This window comes from Saccopteryx bilineata, chromosome X (assembly GCF_036850765.1).
Source record: "Saccopteryx bilineata isolate mSacBil1 chromosome X, mSacBil1_pri_phased_curated, whole genome shotgun sequence".
Lineage (NCBI taxonomy): Eukaryota > Metazoa > Chordata > Mammalia > Chiroptera > Emballonuridae > Saccopteryx > Saccopteryx bilineata.
In genome coordinates, this window is record NC_089502.1 from 31,830,523 (window position 1) to 31,856,728 (window position 26,206).

General features: G+C 34.3%; 1 protein-coding gene across 5 annotated transcripts in view; it reads left to right on the forward strand.

Annotated features, from left to right (window-relative positions):
- Window positions 1–26,206, forward strand: part of KLHL13 (kelch like family member 13) — a 245,621-nt gene that overhangs the window by 203,040 nt on the left and 16,375 nt on the right. For all 5 annotated transcript variants that reach the window (XM_066249683.1, XM_066249684.1, XM_066249687.1 and 2 more), the window contains 3 exons: window positions 3,073–3,214; window positions 18,261–18,393; window positions 18,969–19,165. In XM_066249683.1, the coding sequence (XP_066105780.1) occupies window positions 3,073–3,214; window positions 18,261–18,393; window positions 18,969–19,165 (472 nt within the window). The remainder of the gene's footprint in view (window positions 1–3,072; window positions 3,215–18,260; window positions 18,394–18,968; window positions 19,166–26,206) is intronic.

The following is a 26,206-nucleotide window of genomic DNA, read 5'->3' on the forward strand; positions in this document are numbered from 1 at the left end:
AAAATTTTCCTGAAGAGATTAATCCCTCTGTGTCAGGGTTGTTCATGCTTGGCGCTCTTGACATTTTTGCCAGAGTGCGTTTTTAACGTGGAGATATTTAGTAGCGTCCCATTAGATAGTAGCACACAACCCCTCCCCTTTACAACAATGAATAATGTCTTTAGACTTTGCCAAGCATGGGGGATGGGAGGCAAACATCCACTCGGTTCCCTTTCCCCTACTGAGCACCACTAGTCTTTATATTGCTTTTTACTATATGACTTGAATAAAAAAGGTTAAAAAAGTTATTTGTTTTTGGAATTACTCAGGTAATAATTCCTTTAAGATGATTTGATAGAATTGTGGCCTGGGGCTTGCAGAGAGGTTTCGCATCCTTGCAGTGTTAAAGAACAATTCTCTTCACATCTAGTCAGTAAACTTAATGAAAAAGAGATAGGAGAGAATACTGGATCTGCTGAGAAGGTTGACATGACATGTACTGTTACTGATGCAGAAATAATAGGGAGTGTTCTGAATGTTAAAAAGTCAAACAATGTTGATAAAAAGTCACAAAGAAGACGATTTTAGTTGAAGGCTTCTTCAGCTTTTGAAGTAATTAATTAGAAAGCCAGCCATCTTCTCTTGCCAAGAATGGGCTGCATTTTCACGTTCTGATTTTCAACTTTAAGAGCAAGTAATAAATGGCAGGTAAACAAGTTGTTATCTGTAGTTTATTTTTATAAAAAACAATTTCCAGAATATGTCATGGGGCAGTGTAGTTTCAGTTGTACCAGTTATATCTGTGGTCCTATAAAAATGGTAATTGGTGGTCATTGAAAGCACTGCATGATAAAGAAATGTCTTTGGAATGATCTACAGAAATGAAATTCTGTATTCATTCCTATGACATATATTAAACCTCTCTTGTGTCAGGTTCTGTGTCCAGAATACAGGAAATAATAAAATATTCTGCTTGACTCTCCCATTAAAATGATTCAGGTTGAATGGAAAATTTCAAGTTAGGGATACCAATTGTCATCACGCGGTTACCCATTTTTCCAGTTCATTCTGTAATGTTAAATGTCTGTCTGCAAAAACTGTTTAAAAGTGTGTGAATAGTATATATCATGCATATAATTTAATTCTTTTAAAGCTGTTTCTGAAACTACTAGAAAGCTATATTCATTTTCTTATATGCTTGTTAAAATCTTATTTAAATTATTCTCTTTATTAAATATCCATGAGAGTTGAATAAAACATGGTCCTATATTATTAATTTATTTTTTATTATACTGTGGTGCTAATACCATTAAGAAAAAATCATGTCACCCTGAAGGCCAGAATTTTTGTTAATTATTGCCATTTGGTGTCAGAATTTAAAAAGCAGCATCTTTATTAAAAAGTCTGGTATAATCATAAAAATTTTTTTTTAGTGTTAAAACTGATCAACTTAGATTATAGATATGAAAGGGCAAAATGAAGACTTTAGGATATTGGATATACTGGAATTAGAAAAACAAATAATTCAACATTTAGGCAGTTACAGATAAGTAGGAAAAATACAGAGTTTTAGAACTTAAAAGTCCATCCTTCCTCCTTATTTTCTGATGTCGATTTTAGCAGTCCACATCATGAATGCACAGACCCATTCAGAGCCATGAGCTCCATGCTCTTATGCAGGTGATTCAGATAATTTTAGAAATGAATACCTAAGGGAATATAAGCCACCCTGGTCTAAGGAATAATGAAAGGTTGTACCATCATGGTCACTTTTTGGTGTAACCTGCATGGGGCCCATAATTAAATATTTTAATGTATTCTCTATGGAACTAACTGATCTGTTGACTATTGTTTTAAAATACTTTTAATGGCCCCTAAAAATTACTGTTGTAATATATATGGGTATAACTTGTATTTATTATTTTTATTATTTGTGTGTTTGAAAAGATAGAAATGCCACTGGACTGTAGCTATTTATCTAAATAATCCCAAATTTATAAGTGAAAAATACTGCTAGAAAACAAAATTATTTAACATGTGAAAAATTTTATTCATTTAGGGTTATATGGAACTATAACTAATAACAAAGGAGGAAATAATGTTGTAATATATCACAATTAATCTTTGACTTTTATTAATGGGGCCTTTAGAGTATGGAATTAGATTAAATTTAGATTCAAATCCTGGCCCAACCACTTAAAAAAATTTATGACCTTAAGTAAGTTATTTTTAACACTTCCGTAGCTCATTTTTTCTATCCTTAATAAAAAAGGACATAATCATTGTATCTATTGCAATGGATTGTTTTAAAAATTATATGAGATCATGTGTGTAAATTTTTTAGAAAGTTATTTATAAATTAAATTTAATGGGGTGACATTGATTAAAAAGAGTACATATGTTTCAGGTGAATATTTCTATAGCATTTGAACTGTTGATTGTGTAGTACAGTATATCCATCACCCAAAGTAAAATCATTTTCTGTAACCATATATTTGTCCCCCCTTGCTCACCTACCCTATACCCCCTCCCCCTGGTAACCACTTCACTGTTATCTATGGCCGTGAGCCTCAGTGCTATATATATCCCACCTATGTGTGAAATCATACAGTTCTTAGCTTTTTCTGATTTACTTAATATGTGTAAATTTCTTGACAAGTACTGGGTATGTAGTGACTGTTGAATAAATGAATAGATATCATTTTTATCTTTCCAAAAGTAGATATTCCAAATTAATTTTAACTGTGAATAATACAGTTTTATTTTATTACTACCAGTGAAATGAATACCAAAAACATTTACTTTGGTAGTAAAAAAAGAACCCCTTTTTGATTTGGTTTTAAGCCAGCTTTTAGGTTGATTTCTCAGGTCTCAGTTACCTTTACTGACCTTGGGAAGCTTTCTGTAAATATATATATTTCTTCTATAATGTACAATGGTTTGAGCCTAAAATGAAGTGAAACAACATTCAGTGCATCCCACAGTCAGATGATTGGTATTAGTAACGGACTATTTCTTGAAATAATCTCATTACCTTGAATTTATATGACAACTTTTAATTTGCTTTTTTTTCTGATTTAAAAATAATTTCAGATCTCTCGTGGAAGAGGAAGATCAGCACATGAAACTGTCCCTTGGAAGCAGCGAAATGGGGCTCTCATCCCATTTGCAGTCTTCCAAGGCAGGAGCTACGCGCATCTTTACCAGCAACACCCATAGTTCAGTGGTGTTACAGGTACTCTAAACTGTCTTTTCCACAGTATTTTCATGGCGTCAGAAATTACCCAGGGTTTTTGTGGTGTGGCATGTTGAGAGTGGGGGAGGTTGTGCATGTTTGCAGATGGGGGTTATAGGGACACTCTCTTAATTTCTGCTCAAGTTTATTGTGAACCAAAAACCTCTCTAAAAATAATAAGTTTATTAATAAAAAAAAGAAGAAGAAGCAAACAGAGGAGAAACCTTGAGTGGAAAACTGCCTGGTGTTAAAAAAAAAATCCCCAGAGTTCATTCTTTGTTTTGTGGGCCATATGCATTGCATAATCTCATCAATTTGTAGAAAAAGATATACATTCTGCATACAGAGACATAAATGTAAATACATAACAAAGAGTCTGGGAACATTAGAGAGGCTGGTGAATGATGTCTTATACTCTGTGCCCTGTATAACTCTGCACTGTTTGTTTTACAATGGAAATAATTTTACGTATTACCTTTGTAATTTAAAAAGCTATATAATAGTTGACAAAACAAGTGTAGCTTGGTCTTATAACCCTTAACACTGGCATGTTTTAGCTCAGCCTTTGGTGGTTTAGGGGCTAATAATGATAGGAAGAGGGATGTGAAAGTAATTTGAGAGTTTGTATTAAGTGAAGATAATCTTTCCTAAACTTTCTTTTTATGTCCTAATATTTTCTGTGATGGTATAGAGTTACCACTCTATATTGCTCTTGAAAAACTTTGTATATGCTCTTTAAAAGTCTACTAAAAATTACGTTCTAACAAATGGAGATTATTAAGCTTAAGCACTAACAAGGACCTTTTAACAAGGACCTTTTTTTCAGGGGAGGGTACCTAATCTTAAGTGTGTGATTGTCAAGGTAACAAGCTAGAGAAGTGTTTAATGTGTAAATGCCATCATTGTTTTAAAATTAGCAATCATACCAACTCAAGCTTCAAAAGGCTTTGAAAGTAGCTGTCAAGGGAATGGGTCCATGGAGAGAAGACTGTTTTAAGAAGTCCCGCTCTGCAGGATTACCCACTGCATAACTGTGGGAAGAAAGTGCGTTTAGGCCATAACTGGAATCCTAGTTTCACCACTTACCAGCTAGTTTTGTGACTTTGGGAAAGTCACTTACTCTCCTTAGGCCAACTTCCTTATCTGTAACATGGGTAGGAGATATGAGGATTAAATGTGACAATTTATGGGAAAGTAAAGTGCATAATTTATTTTCCCTTCTTTTGTGCCAAACAAGGACAGTGTCAGAGAAAATGTAGCTGATCAGAAGTAATAGGTTTGCCAAATAAAGTGTCCACCTGGTGGGCTTGATCTGCTCTAACATTAGTAATCCCCATTAAACAAGCTTTGGCAAACTAGGCTGTCAAACCTTGTGCCTGGCAAGAATTTTGATACCTAATATGCTTGGTTTCCTAGAACTTTGAACAAATCTCAGGAGAATTCATGATGAAATTACCAGTACCAATGACTTTTATTCAAGTAAGGAAGATTAAGTAGGGTTTGCTTAAGTAGTAATTGGTAAAAGAAAAACAAGGATTATTTCATTTTCCTCACTCCGGCTGTGGGCACTTATGGAAAACTTCCATCCTTTGACTTTGTTCTCTTATTTCAGGTTGTCAACATCTTTCGTTTGCTACCCCATCCTATGGTGATTCATTGAATCAAACCCTTCCTAGCACCTTTATTGCTTAAAAATAACAGCTTTATGAAGATGTAATTTATATACCATATATACATTTGCCCATTTCAAGTATACAAGTCACTGGTTCTAAATATATTCACAGGGTTTTGCAGATATCATCGTCTGTTGTAGAACATTATCATCCCCTCAAAAATAAACCTTGTATTCATTAGCAGTCACCCCTACTTACTCCTAACTCCTTCCTAACCCTAGGCAACCATTCATCTATTCACTGTTTCTAAAGATATGCTTATTTTGAATATTTCATATAAATGGAATTGTACAATATGTGATCTTTTGTAACTGGTTTCTTTTGCTTAGCATAATAGTTTCAATATTCATCTACATTTTAGCATGCATCAGTAGTTGTGTCCTTTTTATTACCTAATAATATTCCATCGTCTGGATATGCCACTTTTTAAAATGTCCATGTTGATGGACATTTAGAATATTTCAGCTTTTTGTCTATTATCAATAATGCTACTGTGAACATTCTCATGCAAGTGTCCCAGGAGTGGAATTGGGAGGTCATATAGTAATTCTATTTGTAACTTTTGAAGAACTTCCAGAGTGTTTTTGAAAGTGGCTGCACCATTTCGCATTCCAGTGGGCTGAATGGTAGCTAGAATGTAGAGAAATGAGTATATTACCTTTCTTGGGGATACCTCTTTGGGTACTCAGGTTAAGAAATAATAGATTATTTTAATACTTCTATAAGTGAATCTTAAAGGTATAAATTGGAAGAGTTTGCCAGCCTTCCTCTTAGACCACTTTAGGCTGTTATTGCTCTGATCACTCAAATGAGTTTTGTTGTTGTTATTTAGTTTTGAGGTGATAAAGAGGACTAGCCATACCAACTGAGAGTCAAGTATGCTGTGTAATACGGAATTACACTTTCTGATAATTTGTTGCTAGTATATAGTAATAGTTTGTTATTGAATATTGATCTTGCATCTTGCAACCTTGATAAACTGACTTACTACTTCTGAGAGCTTTTTGTTTTGTTTTGTAGATTCTGTAGGCTTTTCTATATAGAAAATAATGTTGCCTATAAATATAATTTTATTTCTTCTTTTCCAGTGTGATACCTTTTATTTCCTTACCTTACTATACTGAGTAGGAACTCCAGAAAAAAAAAGTTGAAAAGAAGTGGTTTGAATACATTCTTGCTTTGTTCCTGCAATTGGGGTTGGGGGAACATGAATTTTTTTTCACCATTATGATAGTAATAGGTTTGAGGAAATAGCTTTCTCTTCCTAGATTGCTGGAAAAAAATATTTCTTTTACTTAGAAATGGATGTTGGATTTTGTCAGATGCTTTTTTTGTTCCTATTAAGATGATCTTATCACTTTTTTAAGGCTCTTTTTTTAAATATATATATTTTTTATTTTTATTTTTATTTTTTGTATTTTTCTGAAGTTGGAAATGGAGAGGCAGTCAGACAGATTCCTGCATGCACCTGACCGGGATCCACCCGGCATGCCCACCAGGGGGTGATGCCTTGCACATCTGGGGCGTCGCTCTGTTGCAACCAGAGCCATTCTAGTGCCTGAGGCAGAGGTCACAGAGCCATCCTCAGCGCCCGGGCCAACTTTGCTTCAGTGGAGCCTTGGCTGTGGGAGGGGAATAGAGACAGAGAAGAAAGAGAGGGGGAGGGGAGGAGAATCAGATGGATGCTTCTGCTGTGTGCCCTGGCCGAGAATCGAACCTGGGACTCCTGCACGCCAGGCGATGCTCTACCACTGAGCCAACTGGCCAAGGCTAAGGCTCTTAATATTGCAAATTCTATTGACCAATTTTTGAATGCTATATCAACTATGTATTGTAGGAATAAAACCCACTTGGCCATAATGTAGCATCCCTTTTATATATTATTTGATTTAATAAAACTATGAATTTTTGCATCTATACTTATGAGGGATTTTGGTCTTAGTTTTGTCTGGTTTTGGTAACAGGATAAAGTTGGCCTTGTAAAATGAGTTGGGACTTGTTCCCACCTCTTAATTTTCTCGATATATTTGTGTAGAATTGGTGTTATTTCTTCCTTAAATGTTTAGTAGAATACACCAGTGAAAATTCAGTTTTACAGAACACATATGGTTATTCTGGTTATTTGTTTTAGAGTAATCTTTGGTAGCTTGTGTCTTTCAAGGAGTTTGTTCATTTCAACTGAGTTGTCAAATTTGTTGACATACAGGTGTTTGTATTTATTATCCTTTATTTTTGAGAGAGAGAGAAAAGGGAGAAAAACAGAGAGAGAGAGAGAAAGGGAGAGAGATAAGAAGCATCAACTTGCAGTTGTGGCACTTTAGTTGTTCATTGATTGCTTCTCATATGTGCCTTGACTGGGGGGCTCCAGGAGAGCCACTGACCCCTTGTGAAGTCAACGAAGTTGGGCTCAAGCCAGCGACCTTGGGCTTCAAGCCAGTGACCTTTGGCCTCAAGCCAGTGACCATGGGGTTATGTCCATGATCCCACACTCAAGCCAACGACCCCACACCCAAACGGTGAGCCCCCACTCAAGCCAGATGAGCCCCTGCCAAAGCCAGCAACCTTGAGGTTTTGAACCTGGAACCTCAGTGTCTCAGGTTGACACTCTATCCACTGTGCCACCACCAGTCAGGCTTCTTATTATCCTCTTAATATCTATACAATCTCTAGTGATATCACCTCTCTATCCCAGTATTGGTAATTTGTGTTTTCTCTCTTTTTCCCCCTAATCAGTCTGGCTAGAGTTTTATCAGATTTATAGGTCTTCTCAAATAACCAACTTTTGGTTTTATTGCTTTTTGCTTTATTTTTATGTGTGTACCTCACTAATTTCCACTCTGACCTTTATTATTTTCTTTCTCTTGCTTAATTTGGGGGTAATTTGCTCTTCTATTTTTATTTTATTAAGGAGGAATCTGAAATCTTTTACTAGACTGATAATAAGTATTTGATCTGAAATCTATTTTGACTCATATTATAGTCATTACCAGGTTACTTTTAAGTAGTGTTAGCTTTACACATCTGTTGCCATCTTTTTACTTTTACTTTTTAATTTTTAAAATTAACATACAGTAAAATAAATTTTTATTGATCTATATATTTATGAGTTTTAAAAAATACATTATTTCATGTAATAATCATCACAATAATGATAGTGGACTGTTTCATTACTCTTAACATACTCTCTTGTTTCCCTTGGTAGCCAGATTCATCCCCCACCTCTAAACTCTAGAAACTACTGATCTGTTTTCTATCACTGTATCTTTGTCTTTTTGAGAATAATAGTGGCATTATACAGTCTTTAAGTTTTTGAGATTGGCTTCTATTCATTTAATATCTTTGAGATCCATTTCCTTTCTTATGTGTTCAATAGTTCTTTCCTTTTTACAGTTGAGCAGTGTTCTGTTGTATGGAACTTTGTGGGGTCTCTTTTCCATACTCCTTCATCATCACCATCTCTGAGTTCATTCTAGTTCTCTAGGGCCCTCTTTTTGATCCTCTGCCTGAAAGCTGGGGCTTTATTTATCCTGCTGTGCTTTACACTTACCATAACTGAACCCACATCCTGGTCTGAATACAGTGAGATATTGAGGAACTATTGCAACTCCTTTAACCAAAGAAGATGCCTCTTCTTCAGAATTGTAGGCATTTTCCATCCACACTGTTACCACTGCCCCTGTTGCCACAATGACTGCTTTGGAATCTTCTGGGGATTTGGGGGTTAAAAGATACGAAAAAAGTAAAATTTATTTTCTTCATTCCTGTGAACTTTAATAATCCTCTTTCCTGCTCTTCAAGCCAGAAATAGAGCCTTCTCTGCTCCCAGATGACTACCTCCAGGTTACATGATACCTTAAATCCAGCCTGGAGTTATAATGTATGCAGTGGTACAAGAGAGAGGAATTACAGTATTGGGACAACAAAGTAGGAGGGAGGGAGGAAGACTCACCTTCAGTTTGCTGGTACTTTGCATTCTGATCTCTTCCACAATCTTTTGCTATTCTTAACATATTTTACATTTAAGCTTTATGAAGTAGAACCGGAGCAGCATTTTTTTCTAGGGAAAACTTTTCAGTACTGAGGCATATCCTTTTGAGTATTCTACCTAAAGCCTCAGAAGTAGTAGTTTTCCACTCTTGTGGTTTGAATAGGACCTATTCCTAGCCCTTTGTGAACCTTATAGAGTGTTCCTCGTGCTCTTTGTGTATGGTTCTTTCCCCAGACAAATGTGCTTATCAGAACTCTCCTGAATAACTGGAGGGAGACTGTTTTTAGATTTCTCTCACTCTCCACGCAGATCTCACTTCTTGTATTCGCCCTACAAACCTAGCTGCCTTAACCTCCCCAGATCTCAATCCTGGGAAGATGCCAGGCTTCGCCCAGTTTCCTATTGCCTATAACTGAAAACTCCAGGCAATAAGTAATCATGGGGTTTGTCTAATTCATTTCTCATATTGTGTACATCCTTCTCCTTCACCCAGTCTTAAACTTTTTTTTAATACATCTTTTCTGGTTTTAAGTTGTTTCAAGAGGTAAAGTAAATCCAGTGCCCTGTAACTTCCATATTCACTGGGCATGGAAATCTATAGGATGTATGTATTTAAATGAGAACTTGTGAGACCCAAACTATAGGTGCCTAGTTATTCTAGAGTTTTTGTTAGAGATATAGCTTTACAAAGGAGCTCAATTTAAAAAAATTGTTTTCCAATTACAGATGGCATATAATATTATAGTAGTTTCATGTGTACAACATAGCAATTAGACATTTATATACCGTATAAATAGATCACCCCAATAAGTTTGGTAACCTTACATCTGACACCATACATAGTCATTATGATATTATTGACTCTATTTTCTATGCTATACTTTACATCCCCATGACTATTTTTATGACTGGCACTTTGTACTTTTAAATCCCTTTCACCTTGTCGCCTATTTCCCCAACCCTTCTCCCAGTGTTTCCTGTTATCTATGAGTATGTTTCTGTTTTGTTTGCTCATTTGTTTTGTTTTTTAGATTCTACGTATAAGTGAAATCATATAGTATTTGTTGTCTGACTTGTATCACTTAGCATAATTTTCCAAAGAGGTCAAATTTGTTTTCCAAAGAAGGTAAAATATATATATATATATATATATATATATATATATATATATATATATATATATATATATATGGTCTACCGGAAAGTTCTGTCTGTTTTTGGAATAAAACAAAATACAAATTTTTCTTACCGTCAATAAACTTTATTAAATAATATAATTGCCATTATTATTAATGATTTCTTGCCAGTGTGAGGGCAATTTGTATATCCCATTTTTTGAAAAATGTTTTATCTTTTGATGTGAAAAATTGAACCAGTGCTTGTTTGATATGTTCTTCATTTTTGAATTTTTTGCCCTTCAAAAAATTTTGTAAGGACAAAAACAAGTGATAGTTGGAGGGTGCTAAGTCCGGGGAATATGGTGGATGTGACAGACATGCTTCTGTAGCATTTCTTCCTTGTTGAAATTCGTAAAAATTATAGTGGCGTAAATAAACTTTATCAGTAGCCATGGGTACACTATCGCTTCACACATAAGACTAACATGAATCAACTTTGTTTTAATTAACTTGCTATGTCAGTATGTATACATTAAGTGATAAAAATAGAGAGGCACACATGCGCCAAATAAATATGTACTTACATGTCAAAACTTGTTGTGATAGAAACGGACAGAACTTTCCAGTAGACCTTATATATTTAGTGAAAGGAGAGGAGATAGAGAGACAGACTCCTGCATGTACCCTGACTGGGATCCACCCGGGAACCCCCTTCTGGGTCAGTGCTCAAATTTCTGAGCTATCCTCAATACCGAGGGTCTGATGCTTGAACCAATCAAGCTACTGGCTGTGAGAGAGGAAGAGAGAGACCAAAGGGAGAGAAAGGGGAAAAGAAATATATGATCACTTCTCATTTGTGCCTTGACTGGACACACTGGGTTGATACTCTATCCACTGACCCAACCTGCCAGGGCTAGGAAGTCAAATTTTAACTAGGCTTTGAGCATATTCTACATGAAAAATATAGCAAAGATCTGGAAACAGCCCGAGTGTCTGTCACTGGACGAGTGGATTAAAAAGATGTGGTACATATACACAATGGAATACTATGGGGCCATGAGAAAGAAGGAAATACTACCTTTTGTAACAATAGAGGAAAAGAGAACAGAGGGAAAGGGGATGATAGGATGGGATAAACCTGAAGGGAGGGGGGAGGGCGCTGTAGGGAGGGGGACAATGGAGATGTTGGGGGGAATATGGAGAGGATGCATTCAGGGTGACTCTAGAATCTATGTAAACACAATTAAGTAATATATATATATATATATAAAGAAAAAATATACTAGGAAAGGAGTAATTCAAGATTTTTAGCTATGAGATAGTCTGGGGAACAATCTGATAAGGTGAGTCAGAGTACTAAGGGAAATAATGAAAAATAAGTGTGAACAGTTAAGTTGGAGATAAATTAGAAAATATAATGTCTTATATTATGATATAATGCAATGATAGAAAGCAATTAGAAAATTTTAAACTTCAAATAGTGTTATATAATGAGAGAAGAGATTAATTAATATTAATATAAACTTATTTTATATCTAGTTATCTATTTATTTTAGATGTACATCTGTTTCTTTTCTGTCCAATGAATAATAGTAAATGAAGAAATGATGTATTTGTCTTGATCAAATGCATCACATTTACTTAAAGATTAAAGTAAACCTATTCCTTAACTTTCTCTTTTTTTCCTTAATCTTTTTTCATAAAACATATTTTTCATTAATAGTTTTTATTGCTTTTCTCAAGATGAACTTTCTTTTTACTCTATTTCCTTCTTGAAATTTTACTGATCAAAACTAGATATAATGCATTAATAAGTTATTTCCAATGCAGAATTTAGTGGAAAGATTTGTTTATCATATTGCTATGTTAATACCCGAGAGTATCAATCTAGTTTTATTTTTTAACAGTGACATTATATTATATTTGAAAGTTAGTGACCTCCAACCAATTTTTGGTGTGAATTATTTGTAGCTTATCTGGTTTCTATATTATTTCTGTGTAATGCCAATGTATATCCTTTTCTGTTTTAATGTAACCATTTTAAAACTTACCAAACTCTTTTAAAATGTTTGGTACTTCAGGGTATTACATATGTACCTACCTCTATTCAATAGTATTTGAAGTTTTGGTACATTGGATAAGTTAAAGCTGTAAAAAAAATGCACATATTTTCTCTCCCCCTCAAAGGGATGTGAAGAAAAAGTAAAAACAGAAGATATGGGGAAATTTATAGAAGAAGAAAAGGAAAGCATTAGAATAAAGAAATTGAGAACAGATAATACCCTCATAAATGAAACCCAATATGCAAAATAAATAGAGAAATAAAGAACTAAGATAAGAATTGGGGCAGAAAGAAGCTGAATTTAAAGCAGTAGAAACAGTTTTAAAGAGACTCTAAAAGATTAATTGGACATGTTAAACGAGTTCACATAAAACAGAACTTGTTTGTGTATAGTGAGCTACCGTTTAGAAATAGACAGAAATGTTTCTAGAATTTGACAAGAGGAATGAGTACAAATTTGGTGGAAGAAAATTGTTTTATAATAAAAGGAGACATTTTAAGTGTTCAGGGTATCTTTAAGTATCTTTATAGAATTAAATGGGGAAATATTTGAGTGAATAAAATAGTCCGCATTATCCACAGGGGATATATTCCAGAAGCCTGGTGGATGCCTGAAACTGCAGATAGTACTGAACCCAGTATAACCTATATTTTTTCCTATACGTACAGACCTATGATAAAGTCTAATTTCTAAATTAAGTACAAGGAGAGATTAACAACAGCTAATAATAGAATACAACAATATTCTATTAAAAAAATTCTGTGAATGTGGTCTCTCTGTCTTTTTCTCTCACTCTCACTCTCTGATGATAACTGATCTGATAATGGAGATACCTCCTAGTTACTAATGCGGTGGAGCTCATATACAGCATAGAGACTAGACAAAAAAGGACGATTCACATCCCTCCCCGGCAGGACAAAGCAAAACAGCTTGAGATTTCATCACACTACTTAGGCATGCAACTTAAATTTTATGAATTGTTTATTTCTTGAATTTTCCACTTAATATTTTCAGGCTGTGGTAAACTGTGAGTAACTCAAACTAAAGAAAGTGAAATTGGGAATAACAGGAGACTACCATACAGAGGGCAGATGAAAATTGTGGAGAAAAATGTCCCTCCCCTTTTTTTAATGTGTGTGTTTGACAAGATTAGAGTACAGCAGATTCTGCAATAACATTGTTTCATTCAACATCTTCAATATTGTTTCATTACCATGTTGATGAGATGCCATAGGAACTTAATTCTTATTTCTATCAATTAACTTGTGGTAAAATTGGTTTCATTACATGTTGTTTCACTTTCATAGAACCTATTAATGACGTTAAGTGAGAACTTAGTATATAAAAGTTGTTTAGAGGAATGACTGCCTTCTTCTGTACAACAAATTATGTTGTAGACAGAATTTTAGGGTTTTTGTTTCTCTTCAGACAGAGCTGGGATATGCAGATAACATGTAAACAAGATATTTAGAATATGTGTGAAAAAAATCTGAATTGACAGATCTTATTTGGATAAAGATAGCAATAATCAGGAGTAAAATTGGCAAATATGGAATTGGAGAGTGAGATTATTCATTTATGCATATGAAAATAAAGGTTGGGGAATGGATAGAAAGGGAAACTGTATGCACTGAAAATAAATGCAAAACGTCACAAAAACAAACAGTTTGCAAAAGATAGATAAATTAAGCTTAGAATAGAAGATACTCAGAATGTGCTAAAAGTTGTCTGGGAGCTTCAGCTTCCATTTTTGGAAGGACTCCAGATTATTCTGGGAAAGATCAAAGGATTTTTTTAAAGATCATGTAAATAGAAGCAAAATGATCAAATTTGTAAAGAGAGTAAAAGCTGTTGGTGTCTTAGCTGAGCTTTTCAGAATTTGAAGATTGAATACATACCTCAACAAGTAGTTGTAATGGAATATGGACCAAATGAGAAATGGCATAGATCATGGAACAGAAAGCATTGGTCATACCTTTTTACAAAGAGAAAAAGAGGGAATAATAAATTCCTTCTGACACTACTAAATTCCTAGTAGAAAATTATTTGTCAGAATATTTGAAGCACAGGAGGCCTTGCATATGAGCCAAAATGTTTTTGTTGTTGTTTTAATGGAAAAAATAAATCATTACTTTGGATTGAATAAAAACCATGGTTACCTTTCAATATATCTACATATACCTCAGAGAAGATTCAAAAATTATTTGATGCGTAAAAATAAAACAAAGTAGCATTCAGAACTTATCTCATCTCATTGTTATCTTGACATCTCTCTTTTTAGCCGACCCAAGTTATAATAAATATCACTAGATAAGCCATATGCTCTAATTTGCCAGTGGCTACTAAGTCTTTAAAAGTACATATTCTCCAAGCCAATAATTCTACTTATAAGACTATCTACCACAGATTTTCTCACACAAGTATTTGTACAAGGAGGTTCATTGCAGCATTTCTTATAAAGGAAAAAGTTGAGAAAACCTAAGTGTCCAACCAGAGAGGAATGGATGAATACTTTATGGTATGTTGCATTATGAAATACTATGCATTTACCCAAAAGAATGAAGTGATTTATGTATACTGAGACAGATGGTAGATTGTTATGTGCTCAAGTATATTTTTAAAATGTACAAAAGTATGTCTAGTATTCTACTTTAAAAAATCCTATATACATACAAACCAAAATAGATTACTTATACAGGGGGTCCTTGAGTTATGACAGTCTTAACATATGATGTTTCGAGTTTATGATGCTCACTCCCATAAAATCTTAAAAATATGGAGACGTGAGTGTTTCGGCTTACACTGTTAGCATCGTACTTATGGTCTATGTGGGCGAACTAAGTTTGGTTGTGCGCAATGGAAGAATAAGCAGTTCAGTGTACAGCACAGTATATTTATGTCCTTTTCCTTTTTCTGTGGCTTTTATGTTCTAGATTATAATTTTACAACTGTGTTAGGAGAGGTAAGTGACTTAGGCTAGGGTGTGTTTCGGCTTACACCAAAATTCGGATTTCATCACTGTTGTAGGAATGGAATTGTGTCATAATTTGAGGACCCCCTGTATGTATAGAAAGATGCCTAGAAGCACAGTTGACCCTTGAACGACACGAGGGTGAGGGCTGCTGACATCCCAATCTCCCCTGCTCAGTTGCAAATCCACATATAATTTTTGACTCCCTCAAAAACTTAACTAATAGCCTACTGCTAACCGGCAGACTTGCTGATAGCAAATAATTGATTAACAGGTATTTTGCATGTTATGTGTATTATTACAATAAAATAAGTTAGAAAATGTTATTAAGGAAATCATAAGAAAGTGAAAATACATTTATAGTATTTATTGAAAGTATCCAGGTATAAGTGGAGCCATGCAGTTCAAACCCATGTTGTCTAAAGGTCAACTGTATATATACTAAACTGTTAACGGTAGTCTTGGTACTTAGAGAGTGAATTCTTTTCTTTTTCCTTAAGTGAGAGGAGGAGAGATTGAGAGACAAAACTCCCGCATGTGTCCTGACCAGGATCCACCCAGCAACCCCATCTATGACCAATGCTTAAACAAACTGAGCTATTTTTAGTGCCTGAGGCTGACACTCTAGGACCAACTAAGCTGTCCTCAGTGCCCAGGCCAACACTCAAACCAACTGAACCACTGGCTGTGAGACAGGAAGAGGTAGAAAAGGGGGAGAGGAAGAGGAAGAGAAGCAGATGGTCACTTCTCATGTATTCCCTGCCTGGGGATTGAACCAGGATATCCGCACATTGGGCTGATGCTCTATCCATTGAGCAAACCAGCCACGGATGACTATTAGTTTTTTTTATTTATATTCTTTCATATTTTTGCAACAAGCTTATATTTAGTTTGTTTTTTTTTTTAACCTGAAATTTGAGGAAGAAAAAAAGGCAAGCTCTTGGGAGCCAACCCTTTCCTCCTAAACCTCAGTTCAATTCCTCTTCACTCATCTTGGCTTTTACAGTTTACCACAAATAAGCACTATAGGTACAATTTATTTTATTGGGAGAAGTTTCATAAATGAAGTTCCTGGTTCCTAATTAGCTTGTCAGAAATTATAGTTCTGCCCATTTTAGCTGCATGGTTTTAGAATACCAAGTGCTGGCTTCTGGGGAAAAATTGGTTTGTTTGTTAATTTATTAACTGAACATTTATTAAGTGCCATCCAAGTGCCAAGCACTGGAGAATTCAAACATGCCAGACCTTCAACTCTTCTATCAGCTGGTTCCTTCTCTCACTATCCTCTCACTCTCCCCATGGTTGCATTCAGTACTTCCCAATTCTCATCAACATTTGAAAGGCAATCCCCTTCCACTTGTTGCAATTCAGAGTCCATATATGAATGTTCAAAAAACCACTTCTTGAGCTTGACCAGGCGGCAGTGCAGTGGATAGAGCATCAGACTGGGATGCAGAGGACCCAGGTTCGAGACCCCAAGGTCGCCAGCTTGAGCGCGGGCTCATCTGGTTTGAGCAAAAACTCACCAGCTTGGACCCAAGGTCACTGGCTCAAGCAAGGCGTTACTCTATCTGCTGTAGCCCCCTGGTCAAGGCACATATGAGAAAGCAATCAATGAACAACTAAGGTGTCACAACGCGCAAGGAAAAACTAATGATTGATGCTTCTCATCTCTCTGTTTCTGTCTGTCTGTTAATGTCTGTCCCTCTTTCTGACTCTCTCTGTCCTGAAAAAAAAAAGCCACTTCTTGCCTTCTTAAAACTGACATTTCCTTTTACATCTACTTTTATAAATAACAGGGATGGGAGATGATTTAGCAATGGAAAATAGTGAGCTTGGGGTATATAATGTTTGTGTTTATAAAGGAAAGGAGCATTTCTGAAAGATTTGATATTTGTGAACAAAAACATATGTCAATCACTGTTGGAGAAAAAATATGATACATAATCCTGTTCTAAAGTATATGCATATTGTATAAATATTTTTGGAATAAAAATATACCTCTCTCCAGAGAGAAAGTGGCTGGATCACATTATCTCTTTGAAGTTCCCGTTCTGTAGATCTAAGCATTTTTTAAAACGCAATTTAAAAATTATGATGAGAAAATGTTTAGGCTGAGATTTATATTATATACATATGTGTAGGATCAATATTTCTAAAACTGCATTTTTCAGTACTTCATGCCTTTTGCTTCGTAAATCCGTGAAACACAACTTTAAATGAAAGTTTTATTTGAGATCATTAAAATATGAAGGGGATAGAGTAATCCTTGCTATTAGTTCTTATTGTATTGCATTATGTATTATATTACATTATGCTATTAGAAAGTAATTTGTATGAGTATCTTCATGATTTTTATAACAATACATTTCCATTTTTGAAACTGCAGATGCAATATTGCCAATTCTGCATCTTGAGCCTCATTATTAAGTTGTTATCTCTTTTTTTGTGTTTTACTAGCCTATTACAAATGTAACATGTTTCATTCTCCCCAGAGTAAACCAAGGGGACCACACTGCCTGTTTGTTCTGTGGTCAGTAGCCTATTATTTCTCCACTAGACTTTAGGCATTTGGGGACAATTACGCCTCATGTTGGGGCTCCCTGGGCTCCTTTTTTCAAACATAATTGAATCTCAATCTTGAAACTTGAAATATAATTAATCAAGCAGCAGCAATATAAAAATTACAAGGATACCTAAGGCAAAATCCCTAATTCTCTAAGAGATGGGACGCTCTAGTGGGCAGAAAAGAACTCCTGTCTTGGAGCCAACACAGATGCTCCGTACCCTTATTCCCCCCAAAAAAACAAAGACCCAAAACAAGATGTCTCAGTAAAATTCTGTAAAAGGGCTATTAATAAGTATATATTATAATGGAAAGAATGTTAATCTGACGTTCTAATTCTGCACTTGGGAAAATGAAAGTATACATGGTAATTGTTTTTCAAAATAAGGTAAAAGTCAATAGTTGTGTAAAGAATGAAGGTATATACCTCTCTCCTTATTTCTTTTTTATGTAAATTAGTCATAATTTAACCTTTTTCCTGCACTGAATTAGATCGTTTGTCAAATATCAAGGAAGCTGTTTAGTTTTTTCTTCTGAGGAATTACTGTATTGTGTTTATTTTCTGAATAGTGGCCCACACAGTGATATGTGAACAGAATGTTAGCACATGGAGATTGGTATACCCATTTTACCTTGATTAGTGGTGCAACTCATGTTCTTGTTGTAGGGCTTTGATCAGCTTCGCCTTGAAGGCTTGCTTTGCGATGTGACCCTGATGCCAGGTGACACAGATGATGCCTTCCCTGTGCACAGAGTCATGATGGCCTCTGCTAGTGATTACTTCAAGGCTATGTTCACAGGTACACTGCCTTTTTCAAATCTACATCCACGTTCAAACAATATGAAAACTATGTGTTTAAATCTTTTTTATCTTTAAAGTGCATTCATTTCTTTTGGTCTGTGTTTTGATAAGAAGAAACAGTTTCAAACGGAATATACACCCAGAAAGTGTGGTTGTGGGTGGTGCTTTTTTAACTTGGGAAGTGGTTGTGCCTTTTTCCAACTTCCACCCTCCTTTATTTCACAGCTTTTCTTTTCCAGACAATGTATGATTAGGCTTCAGAGCCTGGGTCCCACTCCTACAATCTTTAATTCATCTAAAGATCTGAAGTTATAAGAGAACATTTTGGAAGCACTTGCATCCTATAGACCTCCATTAATGTGTGTGTGTATGTATGTATGTATGTATGTGTATATATATATATTCATTATTAAGTACTCTTTTTAATGATAAAATATGCAGAAGCCTGATTGACATGAATGCTTACACAGAATAAAACTTTTCCTTGATTTCATTGTGTCTAATTAGCAGCAGAAGTGAGTTTGACCTTAATTAAATTATATGCCTTCATTTAACTGAATCTTTTTACTTAAGGTGGAATGAAAGAACAAGATTTAATGTGCATTAAGCTTCATGGCGTGAGCAAAGTCGGTCTGAGGAAAATTATTGATTTCATTTATACTGCCAAACTTTCTCTTAATATGGACAACCTTCAAGACACACTGGAAGCTGCCAGTTTCCTACAGATTCTGCCAGTTTTGGACTTCTGCAAAGTATTTCTCATTTCCGGGGTAAGACATTTTCAAATCTTCAAATCTTTTTCTGCAATATACTGTGATATCCCCTGTTTAGAGTAGGCTAATGAATCTGTTGTGTAGACACGTGAAACTTTGGCCATTAGAGACGGGTTCACATAATGTGCAGTCTGGAAGCAAGTTGAGAGGAAACAGTACAGGCATACACTTACGAAAGAGAACCACTTATGAAAAGCTTTCTGTGTAATCAAGTGACACCAGGCACTAATAGGGTTTGATAACAGTATATACCACAACCTTCTTGACAGTGTTATATATTTTAATTCGGTTAGATTCACCTTAATGATTTTAAAAAAGTAGCCTTTAAATGGAATTCTGCGGAAACATAATTTGAATTTCTAAAAGTCTTTCCAAATAAGCTTAGCAATCCCATTTCTTCCTTTAAATATGGGAGCTAGGTCTTGAAAAGAACTAACATCTATATGGAAACCTTTAAGAATATAAATTTTGAGTCTATCATAGTAGATGACCCACTGGTTTATTTTTAGCCTTCTTTCATAGATAAAGAAAGAACACATACAACTACCAGCCAATGAACTACTTAACAGTCATCTGGTTCCTGAAGACAGTGGTTTATTTTAGTTAAGACCCTTAAATTTTTTTCTGCGAAACACAATATTTTGGTTGCAAAGAAATATTGCCAAGAAGATTTCCAGAACTTCTGGAGCTTGCTTTTGTGGTTGAAAATTATGACAATAGTAAATTTTGATATGTTCTATTATTTATTATATTGATGGATAGTATACTTTCCTATAATTGGTTTTAACTCATACAAATATTAATATATTGTAAATACTTGGTGTTGGGCCTTTAAAATTGCATTTACTAAACATGAAGTCTTGTCTTTATTTTATTTATGTTTTAATATTTATTTTATTGATTTTAGAGAAAGGAAGGGAGAGAATGAGAGAGAGAGAGAGGAACATCGATCTGTTCCTGTATGTGCCCTGACCGGGGATCGAACCGGCAACCTCTGTGCTTCGGAAAAATGCTCTAACCAACCGAGCTATCCGGCCAGGGCTGGAGCCTTGTCTAAAACTCTAAGTTTCAAGAGAATGTGTCCTTAATGATTTTTATTAACAAGCTGCTCCTTATCTTACAAAGTCAGCCAACAGATAATTTAACTGGGCTATTGAAAGTGTGTTTTGTTTGCTTAAGGGCATTGTAACGTGTTCAGGCTGCTGTCTCATAATTACATTTAATCTTTTAAACTAACTGCTATTTTGAAGGTTTTTTTATGGCAGCATGGTGTTATAGTGTTGACTCTATTGTTTTCTCCATTGCACAAAGAGCCGAAGTGAAGTTTATTTCCCAGGATGCTGCTTGTTGTCATTACCGAATCTGGGAACTAAATTAACTTTTAATTTAATCATGCAAGGCTATTCCCCTCAAGAGCTATAATTATCTTTCCTCTAGTTTTGTGCCATTGACATTGTATAACAATGTCATTTCAAGAAAAAGTGAATTGTATTGAATATGTTTTTTTTTAATGTATCAGTCTAATAATTAATCTAATAACACAGCTTACATTTATAGACTCTTAACATTGCTTTACACTGATCCTAGCTACAGGTAGTCATCCTGAACCAAACTAGACACAGTGTCATGATTATTTTGGAACTAATCATTAGCAAGCAACATTCTTGACCTATTCCTTCTCAAATACCAAAGTTTTTCCTTATAATTTTAGATATTGCTTGTGACCGGTTCCTTTACCTGAAAGAAAAATACCAAACTGGATAAAGTCCCACTTATGAAAAAGTAAAAAAATATACAAATTTCAAAATAACAGTATTGGAAAATAATTTTGTTCTACATAGCTCTATTTAAAGCAAGTTTATTTAAAGATGATATCACAGCAATTTTGCAATATTTACGAATTTTCTGTAATTAGAATGTTGCTTCCTTAACCTGTTTGAAGCATTTATTATAACTGTATGTTTTACCCCCGGGGAAATATCTTTTTTTCTTTTCATAACAGTTAATATTGTCTTAAAGCTTATATTCTTCATTCTTAGCATCCTCTGCAGGCATACTAAAACCTGTTTCTAATGGAGAAGAGGCCTGTCCCTGACGGAGCTTACTTGTATAGTACAGTCGTATCTCCAATGGTTTTAGAACTTTCTTAACTATGAGCTTTGAGGAAACACCTCTTTTCTGTGCACCATTCTATTTACTCATCTTTCATCCTGAACTATGTCTGGTGATTTTACTGTGGAAATCTTCCCTTTCACAATCCATGATAAGTTTTCAGAAAAATCGGTAGATTATTACTGTAAGGGTTGTATAAAATCCAATTTTTCCATTATCCCTCTTTCACACATTCCATTTCTTGTTAAACATTTAGCTTCACTCTATTCTCCCTTTACATCTCAGCAATCAAGTGAATCAGAAAAATACAGTAGCCCTCGGTGCCTTTTCTACTTATATGAACTGAAAGTTTCAAGATCATATATTTTTCAAAGGTAGATTTGTTTTTAGTTCTCCCACAAGCTGGGTTATTATAGATCAGTTTAAGCATAACAATCTCATGTTTTAAGGATCGCATGCTTAAACTAAACATTTTAAGGAAATAGGATATTTTTAATGATATAGTGTGATTATAGCTCACATAAACAAACCAATACTTGGATTTGAGCTCTTAGAAAGAAAAATCAGCTCTAATACAATTCTGTCTGATTTTTAATCACTTGTGTGGATGATGAGGGGTACTGGTCCATTAAATATGACTCAGCAAATAACACTATTCTATAACAGAATATCAGGCTCCGTGGAACAACAACCACTTTCCTCGTAACTTTGCCGTCTTTTTGCGGTAGTTCTTTGCTCTTAGGGTGGTAATTATTATTATTATTATAGTTTATAGGATCTGGTGCTTTTGTTCGTACTATATTATATTCTTGATAATTATAGAAAAGAAGACTATGAAATGAATCCGAAAGGTTAACAGTGAGCGATACAAAACTGAGTAGGTAAAATTTCTGTGAAAGTAAAAATGTTTATTTTATATATCATGGAGGTAATGGAAAATTACCTTTGTTTTGTCCCTGTGACATTGCATAACTACACTGTGCTAAATACCATGCAGCCGTTCCCTGATTGATGAACAGGTTGTAGTTAAGTTTTTTTGTGTGTTTGTTTGTTTGTTTCTTATATTTGTTTACAAGTTAGAATTTGTAATATATAGCATTTACCCCACAGAATTACTGTTATAGAAGATTACAGGTTAGCCCATAAAACCCAATTTAATGTAAGGTTGCTGAAATGGGACATTTGTAATTGAATTGGAAATATTACAATGTAAATATACAATTATACAGAATAAACAATACTGAATGAAGGTGAGCAAGAAACCACTTTTTTATATATAAAAGCACATTTAATCAGAGAATAAGATGGCATTGTTCTTTTGACTTGGTGATACTCTTCCTTTAAACACATTTTTAAAAGTTGTGTTTATTTTTTTCCCTTGCTACAGGGATATCATTGGTTCTGCCAATGATTTATTATTGAGTTGGGAGCTCACAATGGAATGCAGAGAAGTGTTATGGAGGTGAATGGGGGCAATGGAGACTTGGAGATGATGGGAAACAATGGAGGTGTATAATGTGGGAGAGGCTAAAGGCAGGGAAAAGCGGTTTTCTCCAGGGAGGAATGAAGGAAGTCAGTAGTTTTTAGAAAAGACTCCTTCTTTTGCTGTTTGGTGATGATATCAGCAGCAAGCTTTGGGAATATTTTCTTGATGTAAGGATTTCCTGTATCATATATATATTTCCCATTTCTTATTTAATCCAAATTGGAGTATTCATAACAAATAAGAAACATGTATTTTCAGGTTGCTTTCTTTTTCTTTTTCTTTTTCTTTTTCTTTTTTCTTCTTCTTTTTTCTTTGCAGAGGTTCAATGAAAATTAGAGAAAAACGTTGCATTGATAATTTTACCATAAATCAGTTTTTCTCCCCACCAAACCAAGCATGACTTCTTTGTTTCTAAGGCTGATATTCAGCAAGTAGTACTCAGACTCCAACTGTTTACAGCCAGCATCTATTCTGATTAGTTGGTACCCAGACTGTACTGTGCTAGTCATTAAGTATCACCTCTGTCTATCACTTTCATCACCCTATTCTTGCCCATCTGCCATATGGGACTCTGTAGGGTAAGAACAGGCCCAGCCTGGGTCCAAAACAATTTATCCTCCCAAAGACCATTATAATAGCTAATATTGTATCCAATAAAGGAAGTTCATTCAAAGTGCAAAGGAATAAGAGAATTAGATTCTCTAAGATGGAGACACTATCAGTATCCACCTCAAATGACATTTAGAATCTGAAGTGAGACAAAGACTGAGAGAAAGGTCTTTGTTTTTTATTTAACTTTTTGTTCTCTTTAACAAAAGTTCCCTATTTTCTGTGAAATCCTCACCTATGGGAGGAGGCCCAGGAGAAGATATTCTTTGACCCCCAAACTAGCTTGTTTGATTTCTTCCCAATCTTTTTCTATGAACATGCTTTCTCACTCTACATTGGAGATACTTGATATCAAATTATTCTTTCATTTTTTAATATTTTAAAATTGATTTTTAGAGAGGGTGGGGTAGAGAAAAAGAGAATCACTGATGTGCCATTCCACCAATCCCTGTACTCATTGATTGACTCTTGTATGTACCCTGACTGGGAATCGAACCTGCAACTTTGGCATGTTGGGATGATTAAACAACTGAGTTACCCAACTAGGACCAGGATGTCGTTTTAATTAGCTATTCAGGACCAAGGAATATTTGGTGCACTGAATGAGGAGTCCTCCAAAATTTGTCAGCTAAACTTCTTAATCTTTTTATTTCCCTTAAGAAGACAAAAGCAGATACTTGTTTACTTTTGCTCTGTGGTTTTGTTTTTTTTTTGTTTTCTAAATGAGAATTTATTTGAATAAGATACTGGTCTTCAACAAAATATTTAACAACACAGATTTCTGATGAAACCTATCATTAAAATATCAAATTATGATGAGAGTGTTTGGGTGTATCAAGTGTGATTTTAATTTTAACTTGAGTAGGGCATTTAAATTTAATATAAGGTATATTAAATTTATTTAATTTGAATTTAATATAGCAAAGCGAGTACCAGTGTGTTAATGAAACTGCCACTTTGAAAATTATGATGTTTGGAACTGCCTTTAGGATGACCATGAAGGTTGTTTGATTACAATAGAATAATTTATGTCAAGGAAACTTAAATGTGCACTTGATTATTTTAAAGTCAGTTTTATTTGTTCTCATAAATGGTTGAGAAATTTCCTTCTTTTTTGCTTTTCTGCCCTTTCAAATGCTAATGTAAATATTTGAATTAACTTCTATAATGACTCTTTAGAATTTTGGCCAGGTTATATATTCAGACAAAATTTGAGTTCTTTCTACATATGAATTCTTAAAAATAAGCTTTAAACTTTATATTTTTATATTTTGAAAAGGTAATGCATTCTAATATATGCATTAATTACATTATATGTTTGTTACTGGATATGTCTATCATTTTAAGTCAACTTAGCCTGAATGTTTGGGGGTATTCTAGCTGATGAACTTTCAACATCATTACTAAGAAGTGGATTGAAATGAACCATCATTGAATAATCCTGTATTTTTCCAAAAATTGTTTACCATCATTTTTATATATTTATATTAACTAGTATTTAATTGTTCTTTTAGACTTTGCTTCTATAATCTTTATATTCTACAATTAGTTTTTCATCTTTGATTATATGCACTTTATAATTAATGTCCTATTACATGTTTTTCTTATCTGAACCTTTTTTAAAATTCATAAGATTCTAGTAATTTACTATGTTAATTCAACAGTATTCTATTTTTAGTTGTATCTATCATCACATCTTTAATTTTTATATTGCTTATAATTGTAGTATTTAACCTTTGTTATATACCCACAGTGTGGTAGCTGTTGTACATGAGCTATTGAAACTGCTTAGTCCATCTGTCAAGAAGATAACAATTGGGAGGCTATGAAATTCCATTCTCTGGTGATTTTTAAAAGAGTAGGCAGCTATCTGTATTGACTAGGTGGTCTATCAGAGTATTTTCCAGTTCTGTGTGTCTGTATCTGAACATACTGATATTTTCCAAATGCCCCTAAATAAAAGGTAGGTTTTGTGTCCTGGTATTTTAGTAACTGTTTTCTTACAGCATAAAATTGAAGAGGGAAAAGGGTCAGGAACTAAATACCTTGATTAGTTTGGTTTCTAATCTTTCAACTTGGCTTATTTTATATGCTTTAAATTTGATGACTAACAACCGATGATATCCTTTTGTCCATGTGAAGTACCCATTTTTGTTGTTTATATTTTTCAGTCATATCAATAATGCTGAGAATCTGCACAGTTGGGAATTATTTTTGTGTTGTTATCAACTTTTGCTTACCCATACTAGTAAATGTGTATAAAAATGCAAATTACCCAAAACAGGAATATCTTCTACTTAAGGTGGCTTGGCCAATCAGGTAGTGAGTGTAACTTCATTTACATAATTTATAACTTTATTGAGACACCAACCTGTCACATCTAAAATTAGCTTAAAATATACTTTTTATTAACCACATTAGAAATCCAAGGTATTGAACAGTGTTGAACTAACTGTACTTCAAAAGATCCATAAAGGGTTAATTTATTTATTTATTTTTTGGGGTTCTTTTGGGTTACAACTTTAGGTATTTTTAAAAATACATTGCTGTTAAGTGTCGCAAGCAATTAAAACTTTTTGGTTATTTCTGCAAAGCAAATCAGCTGCTTAAAAGAGTTCCAAGTCTTGACCAATAGATCTTTGTCTTGTGTGTGTGCATTAACCTTAGGGCTTTCAGTAGCGTTATATCTTAATTAGGCTGTTATTTTATGCAAGGAGTAATGATTTTCAGCTTTTAAATAATAGGGCAATAGAAGGATTAGCCAATTTTTTCTTAACTGTCTGCCAGTCTTTAACTATATAGTTGCATTAATTAGTTTTACATCACATTTA